Raw genomic sequence first — 13420 nt, forward strand, 5'->3', positions numbered from 1 at the left:
TGTAATAATTTTAATTGTTTAGCCCCTAGTCTCTATACAGGGTGATTTCTAAGATATAATTATTACAAGTAAATATAAAATATGTATACTTTCATAGATCGTAGATTTATAAATTCCTAAAGGTGCCTTGCAAGTTTGAATTAGCAAATTTAACTATTCTTAACTTAAGATTATGCATATCATTCTGTTTTCTTAATTTGTTTTGTCGTCTCTTTGAAAACGTGTATTTAATGGTTCCCCTTTTTCCCAATTTTCATCAAAATTGGATCTTCCATTTTTATCTTTATTAAAATCAACCCACGTCTAATAAGCGACCCAAATTGATAAAGAGAAAAAAAAATTACAAAGATGTCAAATTCATTGATTACTCGATGTGCGTTTGTTCCCCTTGAATGGAGAAATGGAATTAAATTATACAATGAGTGCAGATGAATATAAGGACATCTACACTTTATATTAAATGTCAGGTCTTTGATCGATAAATTAAAGCAATTAGAACGAGATTTTCGAAATGGTGACGTCAAGAAAATGGTTAAAACCGCATCAAAGATTTATGCAATGTCGCATGCAGTTGATCTATGGCGCGATGACCGATATCGTCATCTTATGACGTCATAAGTACACTCAGAACAAATTGACAATTGTTTATTCATATTTTCCAAGCGCACGGAAACCAGGGGTAGAACAATGAGAAGAGTCAAAGGTCAAGTACGTGGACTGAGAAATTTTACAAAAACTCTAAATTTTAATATGAACAATGATTCAAAGAAACTCGCGCTACCTTAGGAAAATTATTATGACATTATGGCGCCGCCGTATTGGCCGCTACGTGTGATCCAATTACGTGATACATAATAGTTGAGTTGTATTTTTATACAGTTTTACTTTAAACTCACTCCCCATGTATATAAAATAGAGGGTGAGAGTGAGTTATATAATATTTATATAAAGTTGAAATATACTTTTTTCCATTTTGCGTCTGAAAAAAAAATTATTTCGATACCATGAGCCATTTCAACACCAATTCGGGTGCTGAAATAGACTAGTAAAATTTACTTTCTAGAGGTTGGTAATGGTGATTTTCAGCGGTGTTTTGAGCGATTTCTCTTATTTCAGAAGGTATGCACGAAATATTTGCAGTATTCATTGTTAAAAACCGAATTTTTCAAACTTTGTGACATTTATTACCAACCACCGCCTTATTAGGGCAAAAGTTCCTACATAATCAAAAATCTACATTTATGTTAAAAACTACGTAAAAAAAATACGCAAAATAGAAAAAATAGTATAAAAAATTTATTGTTTCCCAAGTCATTTGGGGGAACTCGTTCTTTATAAAGCTTGCGCTTTGCTATTTGTTTAAACCGTTCGAAGGTTTACGTTTTATAACATAAATCTGGCAGAAATTGAGTTTTCTGCCCAAAAATGTAGTTCGAAAAAGGCTGTTTTTTTTACAAAATAATACAAACCATTTGCGTTGTTACTTGAAAAACTTGATTTGGCGTTTTTTGTTTGTTATATCAAAATCTTTAGTTCATAAACTTATTTAAAGACTTGAAAAAGGTAAAGAAACAACATTTTCGACTAAGTTCTGTGGTTGTTCGGCTTATTTTTTGACAAAATGTCGTTCAAAAATGAGCTAAATAACATCAATTTTGATTTTTTTTATTATTATATTAATTATATTATATTATATTATATTAATTACAATCTAATTTGGTAATTCTCAGACAATTTTGTTGAATTTTCCTAAAAAAAGTTTTTATATCAAAAACCTGCTTAAAAGCACTTAAAAATGAAAAAAATAACGCCAATTTTGTCCTGTTCTAACTTGGTAAAATTTCACTTTGTTTTTGACAAAATTTTGAAAAATAATTCCGTTTCTGGTCAAGAAACGTGTCAAAATGCTCTGAAAAAGACAAAAATAACTACATATTTTAACCCAATTTAGAGATTTATCGATCTTATTAACTAGAATTAAAAGAAACAAATAAAATAACAGGATATGTATTATATTATTAGGAGTAAAAGTTTATGTGGCGAAGCTGAACGTTTATTTTTCCGAACGTATTGAGGCAAATAATTCAGATGAGCCACATAAACTCACTTTTACTCCACATAACATATACTATTTTATCCGCAAACATATTCAGATCGAGAGCAACACTATAATTAGCAAGTAAATGAACTAAATAATCAGGACGATTTTCAAATAATGAAATCATAAAAACGTTTATAAACAAACATCACGCGTCAGTATCGGAATTTGTGTTGAGATTTTCGAAAGTTAACTAGTGGATAACTACCTAATGCAGTTAGTAGTGCAATATGTCAAATGTTGATAACCTACAATGTACCTCTAGAAATTGATAAAGCAGCGAAAAAGACAAGAAAAAACAACATTGGTAAATCTCAATGATGCTAAATATAAAAACGCTTATTATGCGCAAATATAGATAATATTTATAATTTTTCGACTTATTTTTGAGAAAAGTTGACAAAATATGTAATTTTTGACTAAAAAAAGGTGTAAATCCAAAAACTAAAGTCATCACTTTTAACCTGACACTTTTCAAAAATGGCGAAATTTTATTAGATCTGACAGTACTGATGCAATCGCTAAACTCGTTGTTTGGATTACAAAAAATTCGGTTAAAAGTGTAGCTGGATTAAAAAATTTGAACTGTATTTATTATCTGATCATTATTTCATTTTTGTATTTTTTTTTCACTATTTTTTTTTAATTAGCAGAAAGGACTGTTTTAGTCGACAATAATCAAATAACATATTTTATTAAGATTATTTTAAATTCTTGTGAATATCAGCTTCGGTTGATTTTTAAGGTTTTTTTTTTTTCTATACAGTGTGCGCCAGAATTCGCGCCCCAGAGAAAAATGCTATGTAAGGTAAGATACCAGGAACATGCTAAAAAAATTATCTATAAAAATTTCAAAGTTATGAGAGTTTAAATTTTGCAGACTATTTATTTCTATTGGAAAAATAAGCTGAAAATACAAGGAAGCTGTATCCTAAATAATTGTAACTTTGTTTAATGTTATTTGTGGTTTTTATTGGCAAAATTTTTGTACTTTTACTAAATAATTATAAAAAAACATACAAAATTATCATCAGTATCATTAAAAAGACATAAAAAATTGTTAAATGTCAAAATTAGAATTTTTTAAACATTTTTTCCATGTTTTGGTATCTTATATTACTTGAAATTTTTCTCAGGAGCGCGAGTTTTGACACATCCCGTATATTTCTGAATACAGAATTAGAATTGTAAAAATTTTTCTTATTTACAGTTGCTACTTCAATTATTCCTATTACATCGTGTATATTTCGTGTTGTATTTTTTATAGTCAGTGTAATTATAACGGTTTGGAAGAATACAAACTGTTTCGTTCTCAAAAAAATATATACGAAAAAAATCTCCCACGCCACTGCAATCACGGAAGTAATTGTTCTTTTTTTTAGCATAAGACTGATTACAATAGAATAAGTAATTAAATGGGTCGACATGATACATTTATTTTCGTTTCAATATTAAAATTCCTCAATTTCCATATTTTCTGATAACAGAAATAGCCGGAATGCATTTTTGGACGTATGCAACCAGTCGTACTCGTGTGCATATAAAGTGGCCGATTTTTGCTAGTGATTACGATTTTCCGTCTTGACAAAAAATGTAAATAAACGTAGAGAGGAAAAGCGAGTAGATAAAGTTGTATTACAGGGACATAAATTTCCATAACATCGATCTTATCGTTGATTTTCTTCCTGTATTGTACCGGTGACGTCACATGACGTAAAAGTCGAGCGAGATCTACATGTGAATCAACGTACTAAAATCTAGTAGCCTGTAGAATATTATTTGGTGACGAGCTGACACCAAAATACGGTGAAAAATGTCCGCGAAATCGTCGAATGTTGAAAAATTAGTGCGTGTCGGTTATTACGAACTCGAAAAAACCATCGGCAAGGGTAATTTCGCCGTGGTCAAACTGGCCACACACATTGTCACCAGAACCAAGGTAAATATTCGCACATCAACACACCAAATGTCAGAAATTGTTTCATTTGTTTCGATGGATTTGAGTCTTTTGTTTCACGACCTACTACGACCGCAAAAATCCCGTCTCCCGGTTTAGGTTAGGTCAACGTTTCACCCCGGACTCCTCTTAATTGAAACAATGTGATACGGTGCGGCGACGTCAGATATTTTCGAGATGTTAATTCGCAATGTAAATATTTGGAGGTTATGTCGTCCGTGTTGTCTTATCGAATTTCAAGGACGGATTGATTTTTCTCCGACCTGATTGTTTTCGTTGAGTTTGTTGACCTCTTGTTTCCCTTTTGCACCCTTTTGACACGGGGGCATTGACACCGATTTGACAACAAACGGCTGTCAAACGATGACGTCACGAAAGCGGGGTGTCTTACCAAAATGAGCTTATCTGATTTTGGATACGGTGCAAAAGCTATTTTTTGATAGGCGGCTTGTGATCGTGATAATGATCGGTCTGTCATTGATTTATTGATTATTTTGACAGGGGCGGAACGTCAAATAAATAATAAGGGGTTCGGTCATTAAATTTGTCAAAATTTTACTTGGAAACAAAAATTGTATCTGGGTCAAGGACATTTTTAAACCTAACGCTTCAGGCACACAAGTTAAATGGGTCAAGGTCACTTTGTATAACTTTTCGGAGATGATAAAACGAACTGACTTTGGAAAAACGAGTTTGTTGTTCTAGGTCAGTTTTTAGGGTTACATATTGAATCATTTTTACGTTTTCAAGGTTTAAATCCGAAATTCACTGATTCTTTTATTTAATTTTTATCATCTTGTATCATATTGATTGGCTGAGTTTAGTTTTTGACACTCTTATCTGTCATTTTCTTTTTTATAATTTACTTTATTTAGCAATAATGCAGTCTAGTTATCTTTGAATCTGTCAAATAAACACAAAAAAAAGTCTAAAACTAACAACACACAACAAAAAACTGAAAAATTGCAGATTTTTATACTTACATTGTAATAATAAGTATGAGAAAAACAGAATTTTTTGTAAATTGACTTGATCTTAAGCTTTTAAGAACACTATTTATCTCTATCTGTAATATTTTTATTTGTTTGTTTATAGGGTGCTTCAACTAAGATTTGTTCGCTATCACAAAAATATTGACATTATTATTACTTGACATTTCTAACTTTTGCTGATTAAATAATTGTTAAAATTACAATAATTGATTCACAAATGAAAACGTAGCAGACTAATTATAAGACGATGCATTTATTTGATTGTACAGTGACGGACGGTGCATTTTGTTCCCTCTTTTTCTGTAAATTTACAAAAGTTCACTATAGTCTATACTTTATTGTCGTGATAGTTGACATTGAAATATGTGTTGCCAAATTTAATTAAATTTTTATTTTCAACCTGAAAATGGGTTGGGACTATACTTCAAGCAATATAAGACAAAGCACTGATAAAAGGTAGCAAAGAAGCATCGAGCATTCTGTCAACATGACAAACGTAAATCAAAATTCTGAAACGAGGTTAGAAAAACCTAAAGATTAATTTCCACTTTTAGCCTGTCATGGAAATCGGGTTGACGAAATTCACTGTACCATCACGTCAAAAAAAAGAGCCATTAGTGTTATCCTGTCGATAATAAATGTCAAGAAATGACTAGAAATGCACGTCATATGGTCTAGTTATAAAATATTAAAAAAATCCTATTAGTTTGAATTTTGTAATTTTGGGATTAATTTACAAAAACAAATTAAAATTTTGATTGAAGTAATTAGGATTTTATTGTTATTAATTTTATTCTTCGACACTGTCAAAATTTACGGTTTTTCGCTCGTGTAAGGAAGTTTTGACAACTGTTTGGCATTTCTCAATACGAAACGTCAGATTATTTTTAACAGATTTAAAGCAAGCTTAACCCTTGTCGAGTCTAATTCGAAGAATAAAATGTTGTATTCAATACTACGTTTAGTTGTCTATCGTACGTAGGTACAGGGTGCCTCAGCTAAGAGTTTTCAGGTAAGATTTTTGTTGGTTAATAAAAAAAATATTATTATTTATAAAAGTTAAAAATTACGAATAATTTTTATCTATTTTTTTATACAAAATGTTTATTGAAAAAAAGTGTTATTTGAATAAAACGACTTACAATTGCGGGCACGGAATTTTTGACATCAGATATATGTCATTTAAAAAAATGTTAATGTAAGCCACGCTTTATTGTAATTTCATTATGATTGAAACTGAAATTTAAAAGTTTTAGTTGAAATTTATTTTTGGCGTTTCTGAAGTAGCAACACGTGTTTTTATATGAGTTTAATAAATTATTTTGATTTGTTGGAATTTTTTCTCTAGCTGTTGGGATAAAAATTACAAAAACCGAAAGTGAGGTTTATTGCATAAGGCCTGTTTTACATTTTTATGTCAGTCGAATGACAAATCGTCCAAAATTCCGTGTTCGCAATAGTCTGATAATGTCTATTTCACATACGAGAAGTTTTGTAAAGATAAAAAAACTGTTGAAATTACAAAAGATTTTTTTGGTCGAGGAAACCCGTTGCTTCTTAAATTTTATTTATTTTTTGCAAAAATTTTACATTTTTATACTTATTTTTTCAATTAATAACCTACAAATTGACTGGAAAATCTTTGCTGTGGTATTCTCCGAATAAGAAGTGTATTCTTGATAGTAGGGTTGTTAGAAGTTGTTTAACCTTATATATTTTCTTATACCGGGTGATCAACAATGACTGTTTGAGTTGTCAGTAGTAATATCCCGAGTGCAAGCTAAATTGACGATAAAAATTAGAATCAATTTGGCAAGCACGAGGGTATTTTTCAGACATTTTCATTATGAGAAATTAAAAAAAATATGTTAAAGAAAAATTTCAAATTTTTGAGATTCACCCAATCAGATTTGCGGTAATTTAGCACACGGGCAAATTACCGATAATTTGCACACGTGCTGAATTATCGTGTAATTTGAATTTGATTGGATGAATCTCAGAAATTTAAAAGATTTGATTAGCTTAAATTTTGTGAGGGAAATAGTCAACAGAATTAAGAGCATTTTCGCATTAGGCTGTTTGCACCAATGCAACCGGATGTGGTTTTGCTTAATGAGATTGCAGGTTATGTTTCTATTTAAAATTTTATTGAATTTGTAGTGTCAATACTGCCAGTGTCAATTTCTCACCAACCCGATATTGCTTCAGGTGTACCATTCAAAAATAAAATTCACTATTGTCAACTTAAACAGTTATTTCTATAACTCGATATTTTAATTTAAATATACAGGGTGCACCAGAACTGCACTTCAGAGAAAATGTCATGTAAGATAAGATACCAGGAACATGGGAAAAATGTTAAAAAAATTCTATTTATAAAAGTTTCGAAGTTATGAAAGTTTAAATTTTGCATTTTGACTCTATTTATTTCTGTTAAAAAATAAGTTTCCAAGTTTTTCTGCTACAGGCTATTAGAAGAGGAAACAAGGAAGCCGTACCCTAAATTGTAACTGATTAATGTTATTTGTGGTTTTTATTGGCAAAATTTTTGTACCTGTACTAAATAATTATAAAAAAATCCTAAATCAGTATCATTAAATAGACACAACAAATGTCAAATGTCAAAAAATAAATGTCAAAACTTTTTGACAGATAGAATTTTTTAAACATTTTGTCCATGTTCCTGGTATCTTACTTGAAATGTTTCTCTCGGGCGCGAGTTCTGACACACCCTGTATACTTGGGTTCTAACTTTTTTCTGAAATTACAATTTATTCATTGATCTTTCGTTTTAACATAATATTTTTACTGGAGGTTTTTGTTGTTGTCTGTTTTTTGAAATTATACAGAACTGATTAATAATAATTAAAACAGTAACATTTAGAGAGGGAGATAATAAATCATCAGTTTTTTGCCTAGTTATGTATTAAAAAAATTGTTTTAAACTCGGTTTTAAAGTTAAAATTTATTTTCTTACTTGTTCTCTTGTTTCGTAAATCTAATTCTTACCGAAAATTTGTAATTTTTTACTCTTAGTATAGTTACTGTGATTTTTTTTTGAACTAGAAGATGAATTCCAAATTATATCCTCAACAATTAATTTGTAATCAAAGTGGCTCATGATCTAGAAACTGAAGATGAGAATCAAGTCAGTTTTCGTATCTTTTGTTTCTACATAATTATGTAGGTATTTTACTGTATCTTGTCAATTTAATTTGAGTATCAGGTCACTTTGATCAGAAGACATGGTATATCTCGTGCCATATCTGTTACTTTTAACAATGTTTTTTCCGTATAAAATAGCGGAACCTGACTTAAAATTTGACAGTAGGGTTCAGTGGTAACATAGATTCCTCTTTTACAAAGAAATCAAATATTTCTGACATATTTCACCTCAAAAAACGCAGTTGCGACGTTGCCAGTGTCACCAGATATACGCAATTTAAAGAAGTTTGTTTTAGTTCAAATGATAATCTAATTATCTAACTTACTGTTCATTTTTATATTATTATAAATGTGATTCTAACATCCAGTAGTCTTTGAAATTCTTGATCATTTTATTTTCATTTGCCGCTTTATACACAACTGTCCCTGTTAATTGACAGTGTCAGTTTAGGTAATATTTTGCATTTGTAACCACCTACTTACGAATTTTGACAAGATTACTTATGTCATTCTTAAGGTTAAGGCGGCAAATTTTCCTTTGTTTTTTATTGTACTCCGAGTTAGAATCATTTATAATAGCCCTGTACAATTTATTAAAGGTTTTTTCGTCGGTTCTTATCTCCATGTCACCGTCACAACAATGCTATCTTTATCACAACTACAAATCGTAAAAAATCACTCGCTACGCCACTGTCGGTCATGAGCATTTCCTCGGCTTTTTAACCGATATAATGGTTTCAGCACCGCCAATCTAATTGCCTCCAATTAAACGGATCGATTTTCGAGTGGAATCGACCTGTATCAATCGACGAATTAATTCGTCGTTTGTTATTGCAGTATATCTTATTCATCAAAGTGGTTTTTGAGATCAAAGAAACCGACGAGTGACACACCGTCGAATTTCGCACAGCCAAAAACAAATTTTATTTTTATTGGTGGATCGAAAGAGGAACCGGTATCGAACTGGTTATATCATAATATTAAAGTGATAATAAACCGATTTTTTATCACGTGTAAATATTATTGCATTAGTGATAACGGTGGGGTTCAAGGACATTGGGATTTTTCCAAATTCGAAACAATCAGCGTGTGAAATTCACACAATGAGAAGTTGGAAAGTAACGGGTTTTTATCACATGACACTGGTTTGTTTTCTTATCAGGAGGAACAATACAACGTTTGGAATCAGTGAATTGATAAGAATTTTCTGAATTTAATTAATGTTTCGACTGTTTGGTTTGGTAACACAGGAATCGGTGGTTAACCTGAATTAAAAATTTATTTGATCTTGAACTTCATGGATTAGATTGGTTTTTGTTTAGTTTTTTATTGTTGCTGGTCGGGTTTAAGTGTTGAAGCTTTATTTATCATTTTGTATTGTGTATCTTATCTTTTTTAATACTTTATCTAGTGTACATTTTTTGTGATTTTGTTTATTAAAACTTTAATTGGAGTCAACGTTTTTGTTTTTTTTTATCTAGATAAAAAATTGGAAGCTGTGTGAAATCCGCTTTTCTAGTTATTCAAATCATTTTTCAGACATTATCATGAAAAAATAATGGAATAAACTGATAGCATTGGTAGTGCTCATTATTATTAATAAAAAAACATTTAGTGTCGATTTATTATAGAAAACGAATTAAAATTTAATTTAAAATGAAACTACATAATTCGAATTAAGTTGTCATTTATGTTGTATTGTTAAACGTCAAATTAATCGCGTATTAATATTTCATTGCAACTATTTGTTCTCTAAACCAGTTCTAAGGATATTTTGTACTGGGTGATTTTAAAAATATAATTCTTTGATTTGTGAAATAAACATAAAAAAATTAAAAATCATAGTTGGCTGATAATTTTGAAATTGGTATAGAGGCCTAGATGTTGATTTTGAACAACTTTTTTTAATAAGTTCTTGTCGTATTTTCTACATAAAAGGTATTTTTCTCTACTGTAAAATAACTTTGAAAATTTCTAAAGCATACTTGATTTTTCAAAACAAATAAATTAAAATTATGTTAGAAATTAGTCTTTAATTAAGCAGGGCTGGATCTCAAAAAAAAGAAAAATTGAATCGACTTTTTTTATCATTTACAAGTTGAGTCGTTTCACCTATCCGGGGACTCATGTATAAAGTGGAATAATTACGAATTAACAACTATGCAAATAGGCTATAGTTTTTCACATGTTGGGTTATTATTGTTTTTATAATTTGAGTACAATTTTTTAAGTAAGATAGTGTTATGGTTTTTATCTTATGATATCTTTTATTGATTAGTTAAGAAGTTTTTGTTGTTCTTTTCTATTGTTATTGAACTGTTTACTATAAATTTCGTTTTGTGTTTATTATAAAGATATTGGATAGGTACATAATATTTTATTGAAAGTAGCTTGTTAAAATTTTTATAATTTTAAACAGCAGTTTTTATTATTCTTTTATCGACTTTGTTCGAGTGTTTAAACAATCACTGAATTTATCTAATCACAATCAGCTTCTCTAAAATCCGATTCATGATTTCTAAAATAAATAATTGCATAATGTTCACATCATCTCTTTACGACACCAGAAATGTTAATTTAACCGCGCTAGGTCAATTCTGCGAATTAAAGCCAATCAAACAATTGAAATCACCGTCATGTGTATGTCCCTCATTTCGACGCTTTACTAAAGATGGCGTTGTTTCAGGTGGCCATTAAAATAATAGATAAGACTGCATTAGATGAAGAAAACTTAACAAAAATATTTCGAGAGACTGCCATTCTGAAAAAACTAAGACATCCACACATTACCAGGCTGTATCAGCTTATGGAAACGAATCAGACCATTTACATGGTCACAGAGTATGCCAGTAACGGGGAAATTTTTGGTAATCTGATTTTTCAAAGTTGCAATTTTGTACTGATAATTTTTGTTTCAGATCACTTGGTGGCGAAAGGCCGAATGCCTGAAGACGAAGCCAAACGGATATTTAGTCAAATCGTTTCGGCCGTAAGCTACTGTCATTCTCAGGGGGTAGTTCATAGAGATTTAAAGGCTGAAAACTTATTGTTGGACCATAATTTAAACATCAAGGTTTGATAATAATTAACTGAAGTTGATGAAAAATTAAAATGAAAATTTATAGCTTGCCGATTTCGGCTTCAGTAATCAGTTCACAGAGGGCTGTCTTTTGTCAACGTGGTGTGGATCGCCACCTTATGCAGCTCCTGAACTATTTCAAGGCCATAAATATGATGGACCTAAAGCCGATATATGGGTAAGTCGATTGTTTCTTATTAGTGCTTCCATCTAGGTATTTCTGCGGCGATTCTAGTATAGGAGGAGTGGTAGAGAGGGCGCGACCGATCAATAATCTTACAAACCTCGAAACACCACGAAATTTTGATTAATTATTGTTATTAATATTATATTTTTCACTGGGAGAAAATATTGGTAAAAATTGATTAGTAATTGATATTTAAATATTTCATTTTCTAGAAAGTTTGAAAATATTTTTTTGACGACATATTATTATTTTTTTTATAATTTCGATATACAGGCTGTTCTGGTTACACATTAGAAGTTTTGAAAGTTTTAATAATAATATTTATCTAAAACCAATTTTTTTTTGGTTTTTATTTTTATTACGGAAATGCCTGAATGACCCGATTAAAAAAAGGGGTATGTAAATAACTAAAAAGGCATTCTAATGAGCACAAAAAATAATAGCATGCCATCTAAAAAAATGTATTATTATAACGTCAGGTTTTTTTAGAACAACCTGTGTAATGAAAAATATTTTCCTAAAAGGCGTCCTAAAATATAAATAATGTCTACAGAATATCAAAATTTCAAGTTGAGTAATAGCTACAGACTTGTCAACAAGAAATTAGCAGCTAGGATGTGAACTTTTAGGAAAATTACGTTTTTCATGTTGTTTGTAACTAGAATTTTCAGAAGTAACTTTGAATGTCTAAGGTTGGTTACCCCTTGTTGCTGACGGTTGACGTTTTCTGTCGACCTGTGTCAACTATCAATTAATTATCCATACAAGCTGACAGGTAACTTAACCTAAATTTTGACACGAATTACGATATCTTGTGTTTGTCACCAAAACCAACCTAACCAAATTTATTTCAACCTATTCACGAATATCCCTAAATCCTAGGGAGTAATTTCTTGTTGATACGACAGTAAGCTACAGAAAAGGGGAGCTGCTATGAAGCACCCTGTATACATAAAATATATTGTTGTCAATGTTAATAAAACATAGCAAAAAATATGAAATTAAATCTCAAATGCGTTAGTTTTGATGGATTTAGGGCATTTTTTACTGAGAAACTTTACTAAATTCGAAATATTCTGCTAAAACAAAGCAGAAAATTGCTACATTAGAACGAAAATAGTTATTTTTTATGAAGTTTAGTGAATTTTTCAACAAGAACCTGGATTCTGGATTCTCCACACACCGACAGGTGGCGCTTTGCGCTAGCACTGTCTCATCTTCAAGAACCTCATAAAATTTGATAGATTTTGGTCAAACTAAAACTAAAATATGTTATTTTATATTATTTCAAGAGCATTTTTCAGCAAAAAATTTGTTAAATTTAAAAGATTATGTTAAAAAAAAATTACAGAATTAGAACTGAAAATGCATTCTTGTAAAATGTTCTTTGAATTCAACTTGTTTTTACCAAAAAACACTAAAATGTTAACGAAACAAAGCAAAACATGACAAAATTAAATTTTAAATGCGATATTTTTGCAAGTTTTTCTGAATTTAGAGCATTTTTACTGAAAACTCACTAAATCCTAAAAATTTTGTCAAAACAACCCAAAAAATCGCTAAATTAAGACTGAAATAAATCATTTTTGATTAAATTAATTCTAAAATGCATATTTTTTTTTTAATTCAATAAAATTACTGAGTTTTTCAGCAAGAGAAACTGTAAATAATTGACAGATTTTTCAAAAATTAAGCTAGATAAAGTTTGAAATACGTTAATTTAGATTATTTCAATAGCGTGAGAGCATTTTTCAGCAAAAAACTCAATAAATTTAAAAGGATGTGTCAAAACAAAGTGGAAAATTACAGAATTAGAACTAAAAATACATTATTGTTGAAATTTCCTTTTAATTTAACTCGTTTTTATAAAAAAAACACTAAAATGTTAACGAAAAAATTACGAAATTAAATCTAAAATGCGTTATTTAACTTTAATTAATTA

General features: G+C 29.9%; 1 protein-coding gene across 3 annotated transcripts in view; it reads left to right on the forward strand.

The window, feature by feature from the left end:
• Positions 1–3834: 3834 nt before the first annotated feature.
• The window catches only part of LOC123008649 (serine/threonine-protein kinase SIK3), a 56697-nt gene continuing 47111 nt past the window's right edge, over positions 3835–13420 (forward strand). For 2 of the 3 annotated variants that reach the window (XM_044404578.1, XM_044404580.1), the window contains exons 1-3: positions 3835–4037; positions 10899–11285; positions 11338–11469. In XM_044404578.1, coding sequence (XP_044260513.1) covers positions 3912–4037; positions 10899–11285; positions 11338–11469 — 645 coding nt within the window. In that variant the 5' untranslated portion in view covers positions 3835–3911. The remainder of the gene's footprint in view (positions 4038–10898; positions 11286–11337; positions 11470–13420) is intronic. The other variant, XM_044404579.1, reaches the window with a different exon arrangement.

The sequence above is a fragment of the Tribolium madens genome, unplaced genomic scaffold (assembly GCF_015345945.1).
Source record: "Tribolium madens isolate multiple individuals breed KSU strain unplaced genomic scaffold, Tmad_KSU_1.1 Scaffold_71;HRSCAF=194;Tcas5.2_LG6, whole genome shotgun sequence".
Lineage (NCBI taxonomy): Eukaryota > Metazoa > Arthropoda > Insecta > Coleoptera > Tenebrionidae > Tribolium > Tribolium madens.